The sequence below is a fragment of the Lutra lutra genome, chromosome 17 (assembly GCF_902655055.1).
Source record: "Lutra lutra chromosome 17, mLutLut1.2, whole genome shotgun sequence".
NCBI classification, from domain to species: Eukaryota; Metazoa; Chordata; class Mammalia; order Carnivora; family Mustelidae; genus Lutra; species Lutra lutra.
In genome coordinates this window covers 49,740,475-49,763,951 of record NC_062294.1, presented here as the reverse complement: position 1 = coordinate 49,763,951, position 23,477 = coordinate 49,740,475, and the positions used below count along the sequence as shown (strand labels likewise).

The 23,477-nt window shown below is 59.6% G+C and overlaps 2 protein-coding genes across 9 annotated transcripts; one reads left to right on the top strand and one right to left on the bottom strand.

The window, feature by feature from the left end:
* Positions 1 to 682: 682 nt before the first annotated feature.
* Positions 683 to 15,834, top strand: ERCC2 (ERCC excision repair 2, TFIIH core complex helicase subunit). Of its 6 annotated transcripts, none has more exons than XM_047711816.1 (24): positions 683 to 794; positions 1,132 to 1,231; positions 2,298 to 2,375; positions 2,452 to 2,514; positions 2,679 to 2,792; positions 4,489 to 4,605; positions 4,690 to 4,806; positions 5,046 to 5,169; positions 5,273 to 5,369; positions 5,515 to 5,648; positions 5,737 to 5,905; positions 7,474 to 7,592; positions 10,023 to 10,092; positions 10,177 to 10,246; positions 10,346 to 10,447; positions 11,545 to 11,608; positions 12,165 to 12,286; positions 13,443 to 13,535; positions 13,636 to 13,708; positions 13,932 to 14,002; positions 14,116 to 14,259; positions 14,388 to 14,531; positions 14,884 to 14,982; positions 15,480 to 15,834. In XM_047711816.1, exons 1-23 carry the CDS (start codon positions 790 to 792, stop codon positions 14,974 to 14,976), a joined length of 2,283 nt encoding a protein of 760 aa, XP_047567772.1. In that variant the 5' UTR covers positions 683 to 789; the 3' UTR covers positions 14,977 to 14,982; positions 15,480 to 15,834. The 6 variants fall into 6 exon arrangements, with proteins under 6 accessions (XP_047567772.1, XP_047567775.1, XP_047567774.1 ...); XM_047711819.1 differs by having other exon boundaries at positions 793 to 811; XM_047711818.1 differs by lacking the exon at positions 683 to 794 and adding an exon at positions 821 to 838.
* On the bottom strand, positions 15,098 to 23,296 carry KLC3 (kinesin light chain 3). Of its 3 annotated transcripts, none has more exons than XM_047711822.1 (13): positions 23,176 to 23,296; positions 19,612 to 19,877; positions 18,900 to 19,130; positions 18,497 to 18,566; positions 17,886 to 18,105; positions 17,493 to 17,580; positions 17,304 to 17,405; positions 16,693 to 16,866; positions 16,138 to 16,228; positions 16,023 to 16,060; positions 15,828 to 15,934; positions 15,576 to 15,639; positions 15,098 to 15,328 (listed from the first exon to the last, which is right to left on the bottom strand). In XM_047711822.1, exons 2-13 carry the CDS (start codon positions 19,867 to 19,869, stop codon positions 15,257 to 15,259), a joined length of 1,515 nt encoding a protein of 504 aa, XP_047567778.1. In that variant the 5' UTR covers positions 19,870 to 19,877; positions 23,176 to 23,296; the 3' UTR covers positions 15,098 to 15,256. The 3 variants fall into 3 exon arrangements, with proteins under 3 accessions (XP_047567778.1, XP_047567776.1, XP_047567777.1); XM_047711820.1 differs by having other exon boundaries at positions 19,612 to 19,857; positions 23,176 to 23,259; XM_047711821.1 differs by lacking the exon at positions 23,176 to 23,296 and adding an exon at positions 20,213 to 20,416.
* Positions 23,297 to 23,477: the final 181 nt, after the last annotated feature.

The following is a 23,477-nucleotide window of genomic DNA, read 5'->3' as shown; positions in this document are numbered from 1 at the left end:
TATTTGTTTTTACTTTTTTTTTTTTTTTAATGTAAGCTCTATGCCCAATGTGGGGCTTGAACTCATGACTCTGAGATCAAGAGTCCCATGCTGTACCGATTGAGCCAGCCAGGTGCCCCTACATTGTGAATAATCTAATTGTTCCTACTTTGCCGATGACAAGTTAATTTGACCACGGTCACAGGGCTGGTAGACAGTGGAGCCGGGATTTGGACACGGGCATTCTGGTTCCAGAGTCCACACCTTAGCTACCAAGCCACGATGCCTTTGCATTACTGCCTGATGTGGACAGTATCTGGCAAACAGTAGGCGTTCACTGAACAGGAGGAGTTATTCATCCCAGAGAAGTCTAGCACACAGCAGGCATTTTATAGATGCACGTTAGTCTGGTGCGACGAAGCTATTCCTAACTCGTGGGCTCCGTAAGGGTCCTCAGTTTCCTTGTCAGTTCCTTTAGACTCCATTCACTGCTACACGATATGGGCAGGTGCAGGAAGACCAAATCCTAATGAATGGGATCGATTATCTCGGTTCTCTTCCTTCATGTGTTGTTCTCGTTACTCTGCGATCCTCAGCAACGCCTCCGGCACCGCCTCTCCCGGGAGCCCGGCCCCTCACATTGCCGTGCGCACGCGCATTGTCCCCCTCGCCCAGTAGAGTGACGGGCGGGATCAGCCAATGGAGTCCTGAGAAAGGTGGAGCGGCACCTGGAGGGTTCCCCACCGATCCTGCGTCCTGAATATTTATGAGGGAGGCGGGTCGACGCCGCTTTTCTCGGCGGCCGGCGCCATGAAGTGAGAAGGGGTCCTGCGTGCGCTGCTCGCGAATGGCCTTGGGGGTGGGGGTGGGGTCTGAAAGATGGGGGGACTAGTGGGCGCGCCCGGGGCCCGGGCGGGGGGAGGGGGTGCCGGAGGAGTGGGGCAAGGAGAGCTGCGGGGACCTGCGGGGCGGTAACCGGGATGGTCAGCGAGGAGATGCCGAAGGGACCCGAGGCTCCCGGGGAACTGGGAGGGACACTAGGAGGGAACCGGCGCCGGCAGGTAACCCCTCTCGGCCGGACGGCAGAGGACTGTGGGGGCTGGAGAGGGGCTGTGGGGGCGGGGGACTGAGCCGGTCGCCCCTTGCCGCCAGGCTCAACGTGGACGGGCTGCTGGTCCACTTCCCTTACGACTACATCTACCCGGAGCAGTTCTCCTACATGCTGGAGCTCAAGCGCACGCTGGACGCCAAGGTGGGTGGGCCCGACCCAGCCTTTCCCACCCGGCAGGTGCACTACGGCCCGCGGGTCTAAGCACGGAGATTGCTGGACCTCAGGGTTTTAGGAATGTGAGGTCCTTGGGAAGCTGGCGCTCCTAAAGCTCCTGTTACCTAAAACAGCAGCACCTAACGTTTATCAGACGCTGCGTTGCTTTGGACCCGGCTCTCTGGGTTGGAATCCTAGACCCACAGTTGTGTGCCTTTGGGCGAATCCCTTCATCTCCCTGTTTCACAGCTTTCACCTCTGTAGAATGGGCTTAATACCATTGCTTACCCTCAGAGGTTCACGTGAAGGTTATGGGAGTTAATTCAGTAAGTAAGGCAGCAGTTCTTAACTGGGGATGATTTTGACCCCCAGAGGCAGTCCAGAGACATTCCTGCTTGTCATACTAGTACTAGTGGGCATCTGGTATGTAGAGGCCACCGGTGCTGCTAAGCATTCTGCAGTGCAGGGGACAGCGCCCCCCCCCCATATGTCAGTGGAGCCTAGATGGAGAAACCTGGATATAAGTAAGACACTTAGAAGGGGTGCCAGGCACAGAGTAGGTGCTGTGGAAGTGTTTGCTAAATTAAAAGAAAAAGTGGGTCGCTGCATATCAGTTACCATGCTAAATATTTAACCCTCAGTTTCTCATTAATCCTCAGTCGTGATCTGAAGAAGTGCTTATTAGGCCCATTTTATTTATTTTTTTAAAGATTGTGTGTGTGTGTGTGTGTGTGTGTGTGTGTTTAAAGTAATCGGTGTACCCTGTGTGGGGCTTGAACTTGCAATCCTGAGATCAATAGTGACATGCTCTTCCGAGCTGAGCCAGCCAGGTGCCCCCAGGCCCATTTTAGAGTTGAGGATACTGAGGCCACATGGGTGAAGACACTTGCCTAAGACCACTCAACAAAGAGGTGGCAAAGTGGGGTTCAAACCTACTGGCCCCAGGGCCTGGACTTTTAATTGCTGTTGTCCTGATATTTCAAGATGGTGGCATGCCGGGAGTGATCCCCAGAGTTTGTGTCCCTGAAGTTCTGTCTTTCCTCTCAACATTCAGGGTCATGGCGTCCTGGAGATGCCCTCAGGCACTGGGAAGACAGTGTCCCTGTTGGCCCTGATCATGGCATACCAGAGGGTAAGTGACCCCTGGGGCCGGGGAGGGGGGCAGAGGGAAGGGGTCCAATGGGGGCTGAGTCCATTGTCACTGGCAGGCGTATCCACTGGAGGTGACGAAGCTCATCTACTGCTCGAGGACTGTGCCTGAGATTGAGAAGGTGAGCCAGGGTCAGTCTTGGGGCTCCCCCAGTCCTGCAGGACTTGCTGGTCCCCCTGTTGGTTGCCCTCAAGCTTTGGGGGGTGTTGGGGAAGCTGGGGAAGGGGCTGGGCCAGGCTGGGCAGGGTCTTACGCCCGAGTCTCCCTCTGTCCTCCACGGAACAGGTGATCGAAGAGCTGCGAAAGTTGCTCAGCTTCTATGAGAAGCAGGAGGGTGAGAAGCTGCCGTTTTTGGGGCTGGCTCTGAGCTCCCGGAAGAACCTGTGTATTCATCCTGAGGTGTGTACCCCTTTCTCCCCTTGCCCCGAGCCTCAGGGTTGAGAAAACCTCCATCTGACCGGGGTCCTAGATCCGCAAACCAGACCCCTCAGGGCAGCAGGCAGGGACCACTTGCGGACTTGTCACATGTCAAACTCTGACTCCTGGTGGGGTGGCCCAGACAAACACACCTCCCCAGCCTGGGAGAGGTTAAAAAAGGCTGTTCCTGGAGTCTAGCAGGCCAGGTTTCCTGGCTCGGAAATCTAATAGTCACGTATTCTTGGAAAGGTGATTTTTTATAGTGGGGCTTCAGTCTTCTTTTCTGTAAAACAGGGCTCATTAATTACCAGCTTTATACAGTTGATAAGATTGGGCAAGGGGGGAGAGCGGGGGTGAGATGGGCGAAGGGGGTCAAATGTACAAACTGCCAGTTATTAAGCAAGCAGGTCACAGGGATGTAACTGACAGCGTGGTGACTGGAATTAATAATACTGTGCTGTATATTTGAAAGTCACTAAGAGGGGTGCCTGGCTGGCTCAGTCAGTAGAGCAGGCGATGCTTCATCTCCAGGTCATGAGTTCAAGCCCCACGTTGGGTGTAGAGTTTACTTTAAAAAAACCGAGAAAGTAAAAAAGAAAAATTGTAACTGTGGGGTGATGGATATTAATTAGGCTTTTTGTGATGGTCATTTTGCGGTATTTACAAGTATCAAATTATTATGTTGTACACCTGAAACTAATAGTATTATATGTCCATTATATCTCAATAATTAAAAGAAAGAGGGGCGCCTGGGTGGCTCAGTGGGTTAAGCCGCTGCCTTCGGCTCAGGTCATGATCTCAGGGTCCTGGGATCGAGTCCCGCATCGGGCTCTCTGCTCAGCAGGGAGCCTGCTTCCCTCTCTCTCTCTCTGCCTACTTGTGATCTCTCTCTGTCAAATAAATAAATAAAATCTTTAAAAATAGTTAAAAGAAAGATTAGGTGAGATGATTTTTTTTTTAAAGATTTTGTTTATTTATTTATTTGACAGACAGAGATCACAAGTAAGCAGAGAGGCAGGCAGAGAGAGAGAGGAGGAAGCAGGCTCCCCTGCTGAGCAGAGAGCCCGATGCGGGGCTCGATCCCAGGACCCTGGGATCATGACCTGAACCGAAGGCAGAGGCTTTAACCCACTGAGCCACCCAGGCTCCCCGTGGTGAGATGATTTTTTAAATCAAGGTAAAATTGACATATAGCTTTAGTTTCAGGTGTACCATGTAATGAGTCGGTATTTGTGTATATTGCAAAATAATCACCGTGGTAAGTCTAGTTAATATCTATCACTTTACACAGTCACAGAAAATTTTTTTCTTGTAATGAGAACTTTTAAGATCTCTCACAGGAGCTTGGAAATATGCAATATGGTGTTATGAACTAGAGTCTCCTTGCCGTACCAGACACAGGGCTGGAACTCACAACCCTGAGCTCAGTGTAAGAGTCTAACAGTCGCACTGCTGTTACACCCACTGTGGTTAAGGTCTCCCCGGTGTCTTAACTCTTTAATAATGAAACCGTTGCAATTTAAGTTTCCCCCAGAATTCCTCATTCTCACCGTAGATGGAACAGGCCAGCACCACCCCCCAACCCCGTCCCACCTTGTTGGCAGGCATAGAGCCCCAGGTTTGAGGAGTGGTTGAACACCTTGGTGCTAAGCTGCGTCCTCTCCCACCCCGCCTCCAGGTGATGCCCCTGCGCTTTGGGAAAGACGTCGACGGGAAATGTCACAGCCTCACGGCCTCGTACGTGCGGGCGCAGTACCAGCAGGACCCCAGCCTGCCCCACTGCCGCTTCTACGAGGTGCCTGCTGGCCGGGCCGAGGGAGGAAGACCGGGTTGACTGTAGTAGCCGGCCTCCCTGACCCCGCGTACCCTCTTGCCCCAGGAGTTTGATGTCCATGGGCGCCAGGTGCCTCTCCCCGCTGGGATCTACAACCTGGATGACCTGAAGGCCTTGGGGCGGCGCCAGGGCTGGTGCCCCTACTTCCTTGCCCGGTATTCGGTGAGGAGGCTGCTGGGGGCCGAGCAGAGGGGGGCAGCAGTGCGGGGTAGCCCGTCAGCTCGCCTGCATGTCCGTCTGTCTCTGTCCATTAGCTTCTCTCTGTCCCTTGCCCATGTCTGTCTCACCAGGCCTCTGCGGGCCTGTGAGAGTGGGACCAGTGGGGGTACAGGGCGAGGGGTGGTGGGGTAGTGTGCACACCTCACATGGGCTGGGCTAACCCTGCCCTCCTCGGCCCCCAGATCCTGCACGCCAACGTGGTGGTTTATAGCTACCATTACCTCTTGGACCCCAAGATTGCAGAGCTGGTGTCCAAGGAGCTGGCCCGCAAGGCCGTCGTGGTCTTCGACGAGGCCCACAACATCGGTGAGGCAGGAGCAGGGCGCACGGGGACGCATGTGGGCACCGGCCCCTCTGCCGCGGCTCCAGCAGCCTGACTGAGCCCGGGTCCCTCCCCTGTCTTCCCCAGACAATGTCTGCATCGACTCCATGAGCGTCAACCTCACCCGTCGGACCCTGGACCGCTGCCAGGGCAACCTGGAGACCTTGCAGAAGACGGTGCTCAGGTGGAGGCTCCGCATCCCGCCCCTGCCCCTGCCGTGCGACCTGTGCCTCTCCCAGGAACCCCCTTCTGGCCAGCATGGCCCCAGGACCAGCTGCCCTGTCCCTGCATCCCCCACAGATCCCCTGCCTGAACCCCCTTGCCCGCAGGATCAAGGAGACAGATGAGCAGCGGCTGCGGGAGGAGTACCGCCGCCTGGTGGAGGGGCTGCGGGAGGCCAGTGCGGCACGGGAGACTGACGCCCACCTGGCCAACCCCGTGCTTCCCGACGAGGTGCTACAGGGTGAGCCCCGGCTCCCTGCTGCCACCCACAGCCCCCCTCACCCGGCCCGCTCCCAGCCGCAAGGGTGGCTGATGCCTTCTTCCCGCAGAGGCTGTACCGGGCTCCATCCGCACAGCCGAGCACTTCCTGGGCTTCCTGCGGCGGCTGCTGGAGTATGTCAAGTGGCGGCTGCGGGTCCAGCACGTGGTGCAGGAGAGCCCCCCAGCCTTCCTCAGCGGCCTGGCCCAGCGCGTGTGCATCCAGCGCAAGCCCCTCAGGTGTGGCCCCACGCGGCTGGAGGTGGGGGTGGGCTGGGAGGGCAGACCCTGGGCCCCCCCCCCCGAACCTCAGCCTCTGGGCCTGAGCTGCCACGTTGTGCCCGTGTCGGGAGTCAGGGATCCAGATAGAAGGAGCCTGTGTGAGGGCCGTCAGACCAAGGGGTAGCCGGGGAGGGAGAGGCCCTGGAGGGGGGACCCAGACAAGAACCCAGCACGGTGGGAGCTTCAGGGGGAGAGGTGCTATGGATCCCTTGCACCCCAGTCTCCTGCCAGTGCTTCTCTTTGTGCCCCGGAAGCCTGAGGCCAGGAATGCCCCCACCGGGCAGACGGTGGGGTGGGTCAGCCTCTCCAGCGCCAGATAAGCAGAGCGTAGACCTGGGAGTGGGGTGGGGCCTTCTGTCCTCTTCCTCTGCTATTTTGGATAAGTCATGGGTCTTCTCTGAACCTCAGTTTCCTCCTCTGTTGCATGGGAATGGAGTGGTCACCTTTACTCTGGTTTCTGTGGGGGTTACATGAGAAAGCCATGATAGAAATAACTCCCCATCTTGACCCCCAGCAATGAGCTAACCACTTGAGGTACTGTATCTCGGGGGCTCTCAGTACAGCGTCCCTGGCTGCACACGAGGACAGTGTGGCCTAGAGACAGCAAGCTATTAGCCAGGGTCACACAGCATCTCATGGGGGAGGTGCGTGAAGCCAGGTCTATAGGGCTCCGAAGGCCCTGGCTGCCCTGCATCTCGGGGAGTGGGATGGCCCTTGTTGTGGCATTGTCTGTTCCTCTTCATGAGAGACTCATGAAGGCAGAGATGGGCTCCTAGCCAGTCATGTTCCCCGAGTGCCTGCTCTGTGCCAGGGCCTTTGCCCTGTGACCATGGCAGTGCCGGCCCTGCCCTCCTGGGGCTCAGGGCCCCCCAGGGAGACCCGTCCCTGGACTGGGACTGGGACAACCCTGAGTGGGCCTGGCTGGGTTGGGGGAGGCCCCAGGGGCTGCCTGATCCAGCCAGGGTCGAGAGCATCAAGAAGTCAGACTTGAAGCCGTGATGTTTGGAGGCCGGTTCTAAAACTCTGACCATCGGCCTGGCGCCATGCCCCATGACCTGCCCTTGGGTGACAGCGTCAAGCCTGACTGTCGGTGTTTGTGACCAAGTGGCTGTGTGTGCGTGCACACGCGTGAGGGTGGGTGGGGTTGTCCTCTGTGAGTCTGTGGGACTCTGACGCTCTGTGTGTCATCAGGGTGGCCACGTGTGACTGACAGTGGGAGCGGCCGTGGGTGTGTGTGTGTGGCCGTGCAGGACTGGGATGCTCGGTGTGGCTGTGGGTCTCCTCTTTGGACCAAGAACGTGCATGAGATCGTGGGACCATGTGCTTGGAGGGTCTGATCACTGGTGTATGTGTGCAGGTGTAGAGTGTGGAGACACGGGTGACTGACACAGCCCCAGCCTCTGTCCTCAGCAACCACCTAGTCGCATGGGGTGGCATGCGTGACCGCACGCTGATGGTGGCGGAGGGGGTCACTGTCCCGTTGGCACTCCGTTGCCCCCCTGACGCCATCAGGCCTCCCGCACCAGATTCTGTGCCGAACGTCTCCGCTCCCTCCTGCACACCCTGGAGATCGCTGACCTCGCCGACTTCTCTCCCCTCACCCTTCTGGCTAACTTCGCCACCCTCGTCAGCACTTATGCCAAAGGTAAGCTCATCTTCTGCCTGTGCCAGGCCCCCCAGCAGCCAGAATGAGGATCCCCGCGGACACCAGAGGCTTGTCTGTGGGGCTGGGACGCTCAGAACCTTGTAGGTTTGGGCTCAGGAGTTTGGGCTTTGTTCCCAGTGTAGGGCGGTTCCACTGATAGGTCTTGAGTTCGCCAAGCCTCGTGCTTAGATTTGTATTTTCAGAGGCTCCCTCTGGCTGCAGAGTGGTGTAGGGTGGGGGGTGAGGCCAGAGAAGCTCTGGGCTGTCACTCACCCTGTACGGTCTGGTAAGGAGTTGGCCCTTCTACTCCCAGAAAGTGGGGAGCCGTGGGAGGTTCTGAGCAAGGCAGGGACCTGGGGCAGGATGGGTGGACAGAGGAGCTGGAGAGAGGGGTAGGACCCGGTGCCTGGGGTGGGGAGCAGTGCTCGGGTGTCCAGCTTGCCAGGGAGAGGGGAAGTGTTCCCGAGGCTTTACTGGTCAGCCCTCCCTCCCCTTCCTCATCGTTAAGCTGGCCAAGGGCTCAGTCTGATCCCCAGGGATTACTGCTGTATCCCGGAAACCAGGTCAGGCCTCTTGACACGCTGCACCAGCCCAGAGGATGGAGAGGCTATCCCCCCAAACCCAGGACCTGTCAGCAGCAAGTCCCACTAGAAGCTTCCTTCTGTGTCCAGCCCCCTGTCCCACCCCATCTTCCTTTTGGGATTGGCTTTCTCCTCTCCTCCCCACTTCCCCAACCACCAACGCCTCACACTGTTTTACCTGGGACATCTATCCCAGTATTCCTCAGCCCCCTGTTATCTCCTGCTCCTTCAGGCTTGGCTTGTTAGAGATGTTCCCTCTTCCAGGAAGCCCTCCCTGACCCCCAGGCTGGGTCAAGCCCCCTTCCTTCTGGCTTCCCTGTCCCAGCCCTGTCTACTCTGAGTGGTCACTCTGGGGACAGGACTGTGCCTCCATCATTAGACTGTGAGCCTGGGGAGGGCAGGTCCAGAGCTATCTTGGTTCCCACTGTGTCACCAGTACAGGACAGGGCACAGAGGACTTTTTGTTTGTTTGTTTAAGATTTTATTTATTTATTTGACAGAGACAGTGAGTGAGGGAACACAAGCAGGGGGAGTGGGAGGGGGAGAAGCAGGCTTCCTGCCTAGAAGGGAGCCCGATGTAGTGCTTGATCCCAGGACCCTGAGATCATGACCTAAGCCAAAGGCAGACACTTAATGACTGAGCCACTCAGGCGCCATTTTTTTTTTTTAATTAAGTGAAGTTGAATATATGAATTCATTCATTCACCTTTTTTTTTTTTAAGATTTTATTTATTTATTTGGCAGACAGAGGTCACAAGTAGGCAGAGAGAGAGGGGGAAGCAGGCTCCCTGCTGAGCAGAGAGCCTGATGCAGGGCTTGATCCCAGGACCCTGAGATCATGACCTGAGCTGAGGGCAGAGGCTTTAACCCACTGAGCCACCCAGGCACCCCTCATTCACTTTTTTTTTTTTTTTCCCCAAAAAACGGGCCAGGCCTTACACTGAGGAAGTGTCAGGAACCAAGAGGCATCTCATTCCTGATCTCTTGGAACTTACATTGCAGAGGGGAGGACAGGTAATAGAGACTCAAACAAAAAAGAAAGATAATTCCAGAAAGAGACAGTTTTCATAAGAAACAAAAATGTTGCCATGTTGGAGCATGCCTGCAGTGGCCAAGGAAGCCTGAGGCGCTGACATTTGAGCTGAGTTCCAAATGACCAGATGGAACCAGTTGCCTTGGGAACCTTTTCAGGCTGTGGGGCCAGCCAGTGCAAAGGCCCTGGGGTGGAGTGAGCCTGATGGTTTTTGGAAAGTTAGGCAGGAGGCAGCCTGTGAGACAGGAGGAAATGAGGTCAGCACGGCAGGGTCTCAAAGACAATCTTGGACTCTGGAAGGGGCCTGGGGAGCTGTGCAAGGCCTCTGAGCAGGGCAGGGATGTAATCTGACTCAGGATTTCACAGGGTCCCTCTGGCTGCTGGGAAGGGAGCACAGGTGGGAGCTGGAAGCCCAGGGAGGTGACTACAATAGTCCAGGCTAGAGGTGATGGTGGGGGAGGGGTGGGGAGAGTGGTCAGATCACAGATAAGCTTTGGAGGCAGAGCCAACCTTCCTGATGGTTTAGAGACAAGGATCATGGGGGAAGGCTCCAGGCTTAGGCTTGAGTGGGGGTGTGGGTTCCTGTGGCCCCCAGGAGACTCTGAGGAGGGAACCTTTGGTGCCCTCTGCTTGTGACACTCCTGGGTAGGTGTCGGCCCTGGGAGAAGTGGGCAGGTTGGGGTGTACTGTGGACTCCCGACGCCTGGGTTTTAAGCTTGAGGAACCAGTGGCTGGTCCCAGTCACTAATGGGGCAGGAGAGAGTGGCCGGGTGGGTGTGGCAGTGACCGGTGACCAAGAGTCTCACCTGCTTGTAGGTTTCACCATCATCATTGAGCCCTTTGATGACAGGACCCCCACCATTGCCAACCCCATCCTGCACTTCAGGTGAGACCCGACCCCAGTGTGGGGGCGTGAACAGACCAAGGGGGCCCCAGAGTGGTCCTCACCACCCCCGTCCGCTTTCTGCAGCTGCATGGACGCCTCACTGGCCATCAAACCCGTGTTCGAGCGCTTCCAGTCAGTGATCATCACATCGGGGGTGAGGCCCCTTCTCCGCCCCCAGTCCCCAGCCCTCCATTGTGGGGCTCCCGGTTTCTGCCCAGTTCTGCTAAGATCCCTCCTACTATCCCTACAACAGACGCTGTCCCCGCTGGACATCTACCCCAAGATTCTGGACTTCCACCCTGTCACCATGGCAACCTTCACCATGACACTGGCCCGGGTCTGCCTCTGCCCCATGGTGCGTGGGAGAGGGTGGGTGCTGGGCCAGGGGCGGTGGGCCACCATTCCTCCCTCTCTTTCCCCTGCTGTTCGGGCAGGAGGGTTTTACAGCTGAGGGCACAGACTCTGGGTTCAGGCAGATCTGGGCTTGATGTGACTTCTCTCTGGGGGTGTGATTCCCCAGGCCTCAGTTTCTAATCTGTAAAGTGGGAGTGCTTCCTCCCTGACCTCCCGGGGTGGTTGAGGGGATAGAGAGCGGCTTACATGGCCCAGGGCCTGGTGCCGGTGGGCGCTCGGTCAACATCTTGGTTAATGTGGGCTCTGCCTAGTTTGTCCTCTGGCCGTGACCTTGATGATGACCCTTCTGCTTTGTCTCAGTCTCCTTTGTAAAACAGGCTTCATAACGTGGGCCCTCAGTCCCTTTTCTGAATTCCTTGGGCCAGTTGTATTCTAGAAGTGAGAATTTCCCAGACTTTAAAACCAAGCCAGTGCTGTGTGGGGTGTGACATTTGCAGTGGGGTTGGGGCAGCTCCCGCCAGGGAAAGTCCTGGTTTGGCAGGAGCGTGTTTTAAGCTGGCAGATGGAGGGAGGTCAGCCAGGACCCTGAGTGGACTCAGGTGATGGCAGGGGTCTCGACCACAGGAGTTAGCACCAGAGTTAAGTACCAGGAGTTTCTGGAGTTGCTCAGCTTTTGGGATCGCCTTTGGGGGTTGAAGACTAGTGATGGCCACGTCCTGCCTCGTGGTCTGTGGAGGTCGGCGGGGCGTGCTGGGGGGTGCCCCGTGCCTGGTAGCTGGTGAGCTCATGGGGAGACACGTCCTGCGGGAACCGTGTGGCCCCGGGGGCTGGGGCTGGCGGGATGGACTTGCTGGTCAGCGGCGCGGGCAGACGGGGTCGGTTCTGCCGCTGCTGTTGACTTGCCACGTGACCCGCGGCGGGCAGCTCACCTTCTCCAGGTCTGAGGTCATCCATCCGTGCTGTGCGGGTGACAAGGGAGCCGAGGGTTCACTCATGGGCGCCATGTCCATGCAAAGCCGAGCCCTGCATCAGCAGGCCGCCAGCCGGTTGGGGTGGTTGCTGCTGGTTGCTTACCCGGACATCTCTTGCTCTCTGCAGATCATCGGTCGTGGCAACGACCAGGTGGCCATCAGCTCCAAATTTGAGACCCGGGAGGATATCGGTACGCTGCTCATGGGGCGGCTTCACGGGTTCCCCGGGGCAGGTGTATTGGGGGTCTCAGGCCGTGGTAACAAATCGCCCGAAGTCCAAGCCGCTTAGCGCTGTGGTCACGTCTTGCTCACGGTATGCACCACTGTGGGTTGGCGGGGGCCTGCCCCGTGTCTCCTCACCCTGGGAACCTGCCCCACTGGACACGCCCCTGTGGGGGTGACATGTGACGGGAAGGGTCCTGGTAATGGTGTTCTGCCTCGTGAAGGCGTTCACCCGGAAGTGACCCACGGCCCCTTCCATGCCCCTTCCGTTGGCCATCGCAAGTCACATGGCCACACCTAACTCTGGGGTCAGGGGTGGGGGGCGCAGTCCTCCCAAGGGCCTGGGAAGAGACGGGGAATGTGTGTGAAGAGCCTTCTGGAGGTGTGGAGCCCTCCACCTCCAGGTGGCCTCAGTGGCATTTTTTGGGAACCCTGAGTTCAAGACGGGGCATTAGCTAGGAGAGCTCTGACAAGGGAGGGGGAGCAGGACCCGTGCACAACCTCTGACCACCCCCTGCCAACCAGCGGTGATCCGGAACTATGGGAACCTCCTGCTGGAGATGTCTGCCGTGGTCCCTGATGGCATCGTGGCCTTCTTCACCAGCTACCAGTACATGGAGAGCACCGTGGCCTCCTGGTATGAGCAGGTATGCCCAGCTGCCTGCTGCCCGGGAAAGGCCCCTCTCTTCAGCTCTTGGCTGTCTTCCTCGTTGGTCTCGTGTTGTAAGTGGTGACGCGTATCATAGGGGACAGGACAGTGTATGAAACACAGTTCAAAGAACAAACGGTGTAATGTACCCTAGTTCCCTCTTCCCCCCACATCCAGCCCCTGTGGGACAGCGCAGGAGTGAGGTCATGGAGTGTTCTGGAAGTGGGGCTCACCACAGCCAGGCCCCGGGATGGCCGGCAGGATGGGGGTGTGATAGCTGCTGTGAGCTCTCTGCTTCTGCACCACAGCCCAGCTCTCGGGTGGTGGAAGCAGATGCCTCTAGGGTAACCCACACTCCAGGGAACGGGGCAGGGAAGCCTTGTCCACTCGGTCGAGACATCGGTCTCGTCCTCAGCGGGGTGCTTTCCACAACATGGGAAAGGTGGCTGGTGGCCATCCAGGTCTGCATCTTGAGTCTTGTGTGTCCTATTTAAGAGAACTCTGCCTACCCCAGGCTCCTGAAGATCACGTCCTGTGTTTCTTCTAGAAGCCGGGTAGTGTTAGCTTTCACATCTGGGTCTGTGAGGTACCTCACATCTTTGTGTGTGATGTAAGGTCAGGGTCAAGGTTCTTTCTCTGCCTCTATGAAGCTCCAGTCATTGCAGCCCAGTTCCCTAGAAAGCACTCGCCACCTCCCCCGCCCAGGGGTGCAGGTGAGCCATCTGTGTGGAGGTGTGTTTCTGGACCCTCCGTTCCGTCCCTGCGTCTGTCCTTGATCACTCGCAGAGCTAGTGCAGGGGTCATGGAAGTCTCTGGGCAGCCCCAGTCCGGCTCCCCCTGGCCTACGTTGGCTCCTCCACTAAGTACCAGAGGGGTGGGTGGAGGGTCCCACTTCATCGGCTTGGGCCATATGCCTGCCCCACTTGTCCAGAAGATGGGGTTCCATGCCTGGAATCACAGCTTCCCACCAGGAGTGAGGCCAGCCAGCAGCCACCCCCCGACCCCACCCCCGAGTCTGCCGGCCGCCGGGGCCCGGGGAGAGAGGTAGTCGGCTGCACGGGGATCTGGGCAGAGTTGAGCCGAGCCAGGACGCCTGTGCCCTTAGTCCACTTTCCGCCAACCTGCAGCCTGACCTGCCTGTTGTCCTCCCCTAGGGCATTCTTGAAAACATCCAGAGGAATAAGCTGCTCTTCATTGAGACGCAGGATGGGGCCGAGACCAGTGTCGCCCTGGAGAAGTACCAGGAGGTGGGCAGAGGGGCAGGAGGTGCCGGGAGACTGCACGCAGGGGGCCCCGGGGAGGCAGTTCTGAGGGGACTTGTCTCCTGTCTCGGCCTCCCTTCCCCAGGCCTGTGAGAATGGCCGTGGAGCCATCCTGCTGTCAGTGGCCCGGGGAAAAGTGTCTGAGGGAATTGACTTCGGTGAGTAGACCGGGCTCTCCCCTCCCAAGGTGCCTGCCTGGAGCTCTGGCTGTTTCTGTTCCCACAGGGGATGACCCCACCACCACCACCAGCAAACACACACACAGCCTGGGCTCACGCAGGGACCTCCCCCTTCCTCAGTCCCAGTACCCGGGCCCCGTGGGGTCTGCTGCTCCGATCATCCCCCAGTAACCCTATCCCCTGCCCTGTGCTTGCTCCCCAGTGCACCACTATGGGCGCGCAGTCATCATGTTCGGTGTCCCGTACGTCTATACCCAGAGCCGCATTCTCAAGGTGAGCAGCACTGTGGGTCCCTGGGGCAGTTGGGCTCTGGGGCCCTCCCCCTGGGACTGGGGTGGCGTGCAGGAGGGGCAGGAGGGACCGCTCCGCCCTCTTCTCGCGGGCAGGCGCGGCTGGAATACCTTCGGGACCAGTTCCAGATCCGCGAGAACGACTTTCTCACCTTCGACGCCATGCGCCACGCAGCCCAGTGTGTGGGTCGCGCCATCCGTGGCAAGACGGACTACGGCCTCATGGTCTTTGCCGACAAGGTATGGGTGCAGGAGTGTGGGCCTACCGGGCTGTGCCCTCTGCCCCCTTTCCAGATGGGGAAGGAGGCCCGGGCTCCTTGGCCAGGGGCCTCATGTCTTCCCTCCCTCCCTCGCGCTCCTGCTGACAGCGGTTTGCCCGGGCCGACAAGCGCGGGAAGCTGCCCCGCTGGATCCAGGAGCACCTCACGGACGCCAACCTCAACCTGACCGTGGATGAGGGCGTCCAGGTCGCCAAGTACTTCCTGAGGCAGATGGCTCAGCCGTTCCACCGGGTGAGCTGGAGGGGCCCACCCTCCCTCCCTCTACTCTTCCGAGGCGACGGTCCTCGACGAAGGTCCCAAGCCCCAGCCCTGCCCAGGGGAGCGGCCACGCCCATCCTCCATGTGGGAGACTGGCTGGCTGTCCTCTCCCTCCCTCAGGCCTAGCTTCTGCTTCCAGGGATGGCATGTTCCTCCTTAGATAGTGTTTCTAGACTCCAGCATCCCGCCCCATAGCCCCCGTGCGTGCCACCCCGTCGCTACTGGCTCTCAAGTCTTGGCCCCTGGGGTCCCAGGTGGCCTGTGGGGAAGTGCTCCCGCCGTCCGGCCCCACCCTGGAGCTGACTCCTCTTCCCTCACCCCCCAGGAAGACCAGCTGGGCCTGTCCCTGCTGAGCCTGGAGCAGCTGGAATCGGAGGAGACGCTGCGGAGGATAGAGCAGATCGCGCAGCAGCTGTAGCTCAAGGTGGGCACAGGGCCCGGGAAGTGCGTGGCGCGACTCTGGGGTTTCACCTGGCCCTGAGGCCCAGCGGCCTAGAGGTGACCTCTGGGCCTTACAGGAAACCTCAGGTTGACATTTATGGCTTCCAAATCTATAGCCTTTAATTGCAGGAGGAGCGAGGGAATCCCATATAGGGGGAGCCTCTAAGAGGTGGGGAGCAACTCAGGGAGATGAAAGGCTGCCCTTCACCCCTTCCCCACTCTTCCTGAGAAGCTACAGCCATGTCGTCCTTTCCCCTTCAGTGGGGGCCCAGGTCCTGGGTGCTGGTGCTGAGGGTGCGTGTGGTTTCGCTCAGGTGCTGATGGGGGACCTGCAGATAGGCACAGGGGAGGTGTGGGCACGGGGCAGGACCTAGCTCTGCTCTGGGTGCCATGAGGGTCACCGCTGAGCATCCCCGGAGCTTGCTTGTCTGTCCCTCGGGCTCTAGCCCAACTAGGACCTGTCCATTCTCCTCTTCACGGGTCCCTTCCAACACCAGCCCAGGCATACCCCTCCTCCCTTGCCTCTGGGCCTGCTAGCCCAGCTCCCTACTCCACTGTTGCCCCAGCTCCCCTCACCTGGGTCCCCGCAGCCTTCGGACCGTCCATGTTCAGCATGTTGAGCGACAGGGCTCTCTTCATCCTGTAAGGAGAGGGTGGAAGGGTGAGGCCCACAGCGTCTGCCTCCCGCTCTAGGCAAGGCTTGCCTGGCGCTGGATGTGACTGACAGAGGCGATGGGAACCATGGAAAGTTCTGGAACAGGACAGAGCAGTGTGGGTTGCAGAAGCTCCAGCTGTTGGGGCTCTTCGCTGCCCCGATCGGACACTCACCCGGCTGCCCCTGCCATCCCCTCGCCCCGGAGACGGGAGACCAGCTTCTCGCTTCCACGCCTTAGGGACTCACGGATCTTGGAGAAGGAGCTGCTCCGACGAAGGGTCTGGAGAGGGTGCCAGGACCCCAGTCAGCCCCCTTCTCCTCCAGTCCCCACCCCAGGAGCGGAAACCAAGCCCGTCTTCCCTCCTCACCTGTTCGGCGTCACCAGCTGTGCCTGCATTGGGAGCTCCTAGGAACAGAGGGGGGGAGTGCAGTGGGGACACGGAGCAGTCGCCTGGGGGGGCGGGGGCGGGGTGGGGGGCTCACCCAGAGGGACAGGCAGGTCCTCGCGGCTCAGGATCTCTCGGTACAGCTCTTCTGCTTGCTGGTACTTGTTCTGTTTCAGGTAGGCCGAGGCCTGTGGGGAGGGTGGGTGATCGAGGCTCAGATCTGGAGCTCCCCTGGGCACATCCTCCCCTCCCCCCCAACCTCGTGACCTGGGGCAGGTGACTAATTCCTGCTCCACTATGGACTAGTGACATAACCTTTGTGCCTCAGTTTATTTGCAGAATGGGACAACAGGAGCACTTAGCTCCTAGAGTCCTTTAAGAAATGGATGGTGCTTTCCCTCAAGGACTGAGATGGGGCTCTAGCGCTCAATAAACCTCTGGAACCATTCTCTGGCCCCACCAACCTGCGTGTTTCCTGAGGCTTCCATGTCCTCTATGTGCCAGGCGACCTCACTGATCAGGGCCCGGCTCAGAAGCCAGGTATTAGGAGACCCCTGCTCTAGGGGATCGCTTGAGCCAGTGGGTGCCTCTCCCGGGCCGTGGCAGGCAGCCCCCAGGGCTGAGAGGTACCTGTGCCCCGCAGCGCCCTCACCAGGTTGTTTTTGGTCTTGGCCACGTTTGGGTCGTTGGGCCCACCCAGGGCCTCGTAGATGCTCAGGGCGCGGGCGTAGTGCTGCTCCACCTCCTCGAACTTGCCCTGGTTCTGGCACAGCAAGGCCAGGTTGTTGAGCTGCTTGGCTACGTCCGGGTGGTCGCTCCCCAGGACCTGGGGGCCAGGGGGCATGGGTGAGCCGTGTGATGCCGGCAGAGGTAATGGGGGGTCATGAGGAAAGGGTCATAGGATCTAGGGGGAGAGTTGCAGGAGGTTGTGGACCGGAGGGTAGAAGTTACACAAACGAGATTCATCAGATCGAGGTCAGGGTGGTCCTATGGGACTGGAAGGACGGCTGTGGGCATGTGAGGTGATGCAGAACAGAGTCAATATCAGGGGAGTTCACTAAAAGTCAAGGGTGGGGGGGGTCGTGAGATTGAGTCCTCCGGGCTCAAACCTGGGGCTCACAGTATCCGATGGGAAGGACATCATGGGATCAGGGTTACAAGGCGAGAGCCACCAAACTGAGCACATCAGGTTCAAGTAGGAAGGACTGGTGGACAAGGGACTCTGCAGGGGTGGGCCAGGGTCGGGACCCGGGAGGGTAGTACCTTCTCCCGGATCTCCAGGGCACGCTGGCACAGGGGCTCAGCCTCCCGGTAACGCCCCCGCTTCCCATAGAGCACGGCCAGGTTGTTGAGGGTGGCGGCCACCTGCAGGGATGGTGTCAGGTGTGGGGAGGCAGGTCAAGGTGCGGGGAGGCAGGGCCCCACTACCCTCCTTCCCAGGCCCCCACTCACTGCAGGGTGCTCAGGGCCCAGCGTCTGCTCCCGGATCTGCAGGGCATCGTGGAGAAGGTCTGTGGCCTCCTTGTACTTGTTCTGGTCCCTGTGAGGAGGCCCAGGGATGGAGAGGGTTGGCCATGCTGGGGTGCCACCCTTCCGCAGTCCCTTGTTGGGTTCTCCACACCCTCCAAATCTAGCAGAGGCTCCCTTCGCTGGCAAACCTCCAGCCACCTCAGGGCTATTTCCCGTTCTTTTGGGGTGTCTTGCCTATGTTCTCTGACTCCTCGCCTGGGTCACAGTGGCTTCCCCAGGTCCCTGCCTCCCCTCCAGTCCAGGTGCCCCGTGCTGGCAGAGCAGGACGCCAGCCCCCACCCCCCAACAACAGGTCCACGCTGGCCATGGGCTCACCGGTACACCAGCGCCAGGATGTTGAGCATGGTGGCCACGTCGGGGTGGCAGTGGCCCGAGCTCCGCTCCAGGTCCTCCAAGGCCTGGCGGCACAGTGGCACTGCAACCTCATAGCGGCCCTGGCCCGCGTACTGGATCACAAGGTTGTGCAGGGTCCGAAGGCGGGCAGGGATCTCGTAGCCGCCCTGCTGAGCCGCCGCGGCCCCCACTGCCTCCGAGCCTGCTGGGGGCGGCCAGGCATCAGGGCACTGCTGGCATCTGAGCTTTCCTACCCCATGAAAGGGAGCACGTACCCCAGGACTATAGCTGCCTCACTGCCCCACTGGCCCCTGGGATGATGCCCCCCGCCTGCCCCCACTGGAGCTCTGAGATTGGGAAGCCAGGCGATGGATGTGAACATGGGGTCAGCCTGGCCGGCGGCACTGTGGCCACCTTGCTTGGTTTCCTAGCTGCCAGACTCAGCTGTCACCCGCCCTGACCCAGCCACTTGACCTCATGCTCCTGCTCCCCTGCCCAGACATCTACCTCGGGGTCTCACGGTCTCAGCCTCAGCCTCTCTCCCCTGTGCCTGAGTGCCCCCCCGCCGCAACTGTGGGCTCCCCCACACCCACCTTTCCTCTCTTCCTCCTCACTGGGGAACAGGGAGGCCAGGCTGTCTCGCCGAGGGGGGGATTCAGGCCGCTGCAGAGGGCAGGAAAGGGGGGCTGTCAAGAGACTGGGAGTTTGCTTTAGAGACCGGAGTCCTGGATCTCAGGGTTTGAGGGAGGTAGGGGTCAGGAGCCTGGGGGTGGTGGTGGTTCTGAGGGCTTGGGAGAAGATCTGGGGGCTTTGTGGAAACTGGGGGACTTCTATGGAAATTCTAGTAGGTCTGGAGGTTGTGGAAGTCTGTCAAGGGGTCCAGATCTTTGGAAGGAGGATCTGGGGCACTGGGGGCCCATGGGGGGTCCTGATGGGGTGTCTGTGGGGTGTCTAGGGAGGAAGCAGGGCCCCAGCGCCTCCGGCCCCCCATGGCACCTGGCTCTCCGCCGGCGGGTCATACTGTCGCAGCTGCCCCAGGAACTCGAGGTGGTTCTTCTCCTCCTCAAGCTGCGCCACGGCCTCCTCACTGGCCCGGAGCCGCCGCTGTGTCTCCTCCAGCTCCTCCCGCAGCCACGCGTTCTCCTGGGCCAGCCGCCGGGCCTGGGCTCGCAGCCGCTGCTTCTCCGCCTCCAGCGAGCCCACGTGTGCTGACAGGGCCAGCAGCACCTGTGGGGGCCCAGGGGTTAGAGGCCTGGCCCAGCCCAGAGCACCCCTGCTCCAGGAGCCCCTGGATCCTACAGAGACCCTTCCATGGGATTCCAAGGATGTGCAGAAGCTCCTGGGGGAAAAGCCCCAAATCCTGTCCAGGGAGCCTTCTGCTCTCACCCAGGCATGCAAATTACTGTAGGGACACTTCATGGTCTACTCGTGTGACCCCAAAGTCTCCCCAGGACCCAGAGTTCTACAGATGGATGCCATTCGGCTCAGGGGCTCCTGAACCACACTAGGACCCCTTCTGCTGCCCAGGAACCCCACCCCAGCCTAGAGCCTCTCCCCACGCCTGGCTCCCCTAGGCCTCCCCCTCTCCAGGCTTGTCCCACCGCATAGCTGCCTCCTCCATCCCCCGCTGCCTCCTCCATCCCCCGGCCTCCTGCCAGCCTCCCAGCCTCCCCCCTCCCCATAGCTGGAGAGCAGGCCCCCCGCATACCTGGGCCTCACCCAGTCCCAGCTCAATGGCCTCCAGTGCACGGCTCACCACCTGCTGCTTTTCTTCCAGGAGCTCCAAGCCAGCCACCAGGCCCTGTCCTGCCAGGGCCTCAGCCAGGTGTCTAGCCAGGCCATGGTGCTCGGCCCTCAGGGCCTCCAACCCCTGCACCACTTGTCGTGTCTGCCGCACCAGCTCCTCGGGGCTCAGGCGCTCTGGGCCCAGCCCCATGCTTCTAGGGGCTGCCACCTGTACGGACATTGCAGCTCCTGGGGGGGGGGGAGGTGGAGGGGATTGGGGAATCACGGCCAGGGCCAGGCCAGCCAGGGCCAGGCCAGCCGGCTGGCCACCCATCAGGACCCTTCCCTGACTGTCTCCCTGTCCAGCCGGCTCAGCCAGCCCTCTGTCTCCATCCCCTCCTCACTAGGGCCAGCTCCCTGTCCCACACCCATACCAGCCAGGCGGCAACTGGGAACATTCTAGTCTAACTTTGCTGGTCCTCAGCCCTGGGCCCTGCCCTGCAGGCAACTCTGAAACCCCATGCATAACTAACCCCAAGAGGGCAAACAGTGGTCTCGTGGCCTCCCACCTGCCCTTGGCTCACCTGGCCAGCCTTGTCCACCCCAAGGGCCCCAGAATACCTCCCGGCCGTGTGACCTGGACTGGAGGCACCCGCCTCTGCTGGGCGTGCGGGGCGGGGCGGGGCGTGTGGAGGCGGGCAGCCTCTCCGTGAGCTCATTCTTAGGGTGTTTTTCTTGGGAACCAGTCAGACCACTGGGGGTGGGGTGGGGCGGGAAGAGAGGGCCAAGGGGCTGGGACGATGGAAGCAGAGGAGTCCTCCAGGTTTGGGGGGATCAGGAGGTGGGGGGGCCCGTGTGTCAGCTCCTGGGACCTGAGGAGCTGACAGATCCCAAGGGAACAGGGGCTCCACCCTCCACTGCAGACAGGCTCAGCCAGCCCAAGGCAAGTTGGGACACACGTGTGGCAGCCACAGCTCAGGGATGTCACACTAGCCATAGGACAGCTCAGAGTCTGAGGCCTCGATGCTAACGGGTGGGGGTCTCACGGGGGGCACTTCACGCGGTTGTCTGTGGATGACAAGGTCAATGACCCCTCGTGGTGCCTCTGGATCCCTCATACACACATAGACACGCACACATACACTCCCATCCCAGAAATGGACCCCAACACACGCACACCCTCCCTTCTTAAATACACAAGGCGACACACGCAGTCTCCTCTCAGAAATCTAATACATGCTTTTTCTTCTTTCAAATACAGTGCAATCTATACAAACTTTCTCAGAAACACACCTGCCCACACTCATGCACACACACACATTCACACGCTCCCCTCTCAGAAATACAACTCTTCATACACACACTCCCTTCTTAAAAATAGAACGTAGTATACATTCTCCTCTCAGAAACACGACGTACTCTGGACATGCCCTGTCTCCTCCAAGAAATAAAACTGAACACAGTCCCACACATCCATTTTTGCTTTTTAAAAAACCCTAATGCCAGGGAACTGAGGTGGCTCAGTTGGTTAAGCGTTTGCCTTCGGCTCACGTCATGATCCTGAGGTCCTCGGATCGAGTCCCACATTGGGCTCCCTGCTCAGTGGGGAGTTGCTTCTCCCTCTACTCTTCCCCTGGCTTGTTCTCTAATAAATAGATAAAATCTTTTTTAAAAAGCCTAATGCAGGGACGCCTGGGTGGCTCAGTTGGTTAAGCAGCTGCCTTCAGCTCGGGTCATGATCCCAGCGTCCTGGGATCGAGTCCCACATCGGGCTCCTTGCTTGGCGGGGAGCCTGCTTTTCCCTCTGCCTCTGCCTGCCATTCTGTCTGCCTGTGCTCGCTCACTCTCCTCTCTCTGACAAATAAATAAAATCTTAAAAAAAAAAAAAAAGCCTAATGCAGCACACTAACGGGCATGCGCGCACGTGCGCGCGCGCGCGCGCACACACACACACACACACACACACACTTATCTAGAAATGATACATATACACTCTCCTCTTGGAAATACAACCCAACACACAGGTCTGTTTTCGTCTCAGGAACAAAAGCCAACACACACCGAAACCTGTGCCTCTCATCACTGAAAAGATAACCAAATCCCAAATCACTCCCATTCAGCCTGTCGCCTTGCACATAACCCCATGAGGTGTGCCTCTCCCGCACTCGGGCGGTCCTTCAAGTCCCTAACTCTCCATGATGTGCATCTAGTGGGCACATACGTACGCACGTGCGCACACACACACTCACTCCTGGGAGTCACTGTGGACCTGTCACCTTCTTCCCCACTTCCTCCAACACCTTGCCGGGCCACCCAGGGATTCACACACCTGCGCACAGCACGCACGCAGAGACACAGAGCTCCAAATGTGGGCGTACCAATGATTCCTCAACTCGGACTCAGCTGTCCTGTCCCAACTGGGTGTCCACGGCAGGCACCCGCAGTGGTGGAGACACACAGAGGAGAGCCACAATTTCTGCACATACCCTCTAGGCCACCACAAGCAGTTTTGGGTACCTCCTCATGTGTCTCATACTGAGACACCCAGTAAGAAAGCCACAGAATCCATGGATTTTCTAGACCTCAGGCTCTCACTTGCCACCAATCTCCACGTATATGTGGGTGCATACGCCAGTCTCTGTCGCTATATATGTACCTATGTGTGTGCGTAGCACACGGTACTTAGTGTCACTCACAAGCCCCGCAAAGTCTCGATCACACAAGTTCACGGAGAGTCATTCTGACCGCTCCAACCATTTTTCACATGATTTTGCCCACACTCAGTCCCGAGAACAACTCCCTTTCACACATGCACAACCGCACAGCTGATAGTGTTAATCACAGGCACACCCGACCAGTCCATGCGGGTCCCACATGGCCCACAGCCTGCCCCAGCCCCGCAAGCCCTGGGTCAGGCACCTAATCCCATAAACAACAGTTCACCTCCCTCCCATACACCCGGTCCTGTATTAGACACACACTCAGAGGTCGCCCACGTGTTCATATCTCTGAAACAGTTCCGCATCATTCCCACAGTCCCTCTGCACCCGCGCAGGGTTCCACAGACCGTCCATCTGCCCTTCTCATCCGTACCCACCGTCTGACACCATCGCACACACACCTGAGCCTCCTACACCGGCTCTCACACGCACCATCTCCACTCCCACACTAGCAGGCAGGAGGCCCCCAGCACGGTCATCCCCTAAACCACACATCTTACCCCTGGCCAGCCGGCCTGGCCCAGCCCAGCCCCGCGCACCCCCGCTTCCCCCGCCAGGCCGTCACAAGGGCCCCCTCCCTCTCCCCAGGCCCCGCCCCGTCCTCGCTTCTGTTTACCTCCGCCTGGGGGAGGGGGCGCGGCCCCAGCTGGGCCTCCAGACCCCAGGGGAGCCCCAGGGCGGGGCAGGGGGCCCCCAGGGGCCCCAAGTCTCGTCCCCGTCGCCAAGCCAGCGGGCTAAAGGGCGCACGGGGCCCAGCCCTCACCCTCCGCCCCCGCCCCCATCCTCGCGGGCCCCGGAACTCCCTCCCCGCACTTGGGGGGGCCCACCTGAGCGCGGGAGACTCCGGGACTCGCTCCGCCGCAACTCACCCGGCCGCGTCCGCACACCGCGCACGCCCCGCCGCTCCCAGCTGCGCCCCGGGTTTTGAGCTGCCGGCCGCTCCTCCGAGGGGCGGGGCGGCCGGAAGCCCCACCCCCGCAGGTGAGACCGACCCCGCCCACAGCCCGGCGCCCAGCGGCCGGGGCCCTGCGGCAATAGCAGAAGCGTCGCGGACGCACCCGTAGGCTGTCGGGCCGTCGAATCCGAGGAAGATACCAGCGCGCTGGAGTCTGAAAAGCCGAGTTTCAGA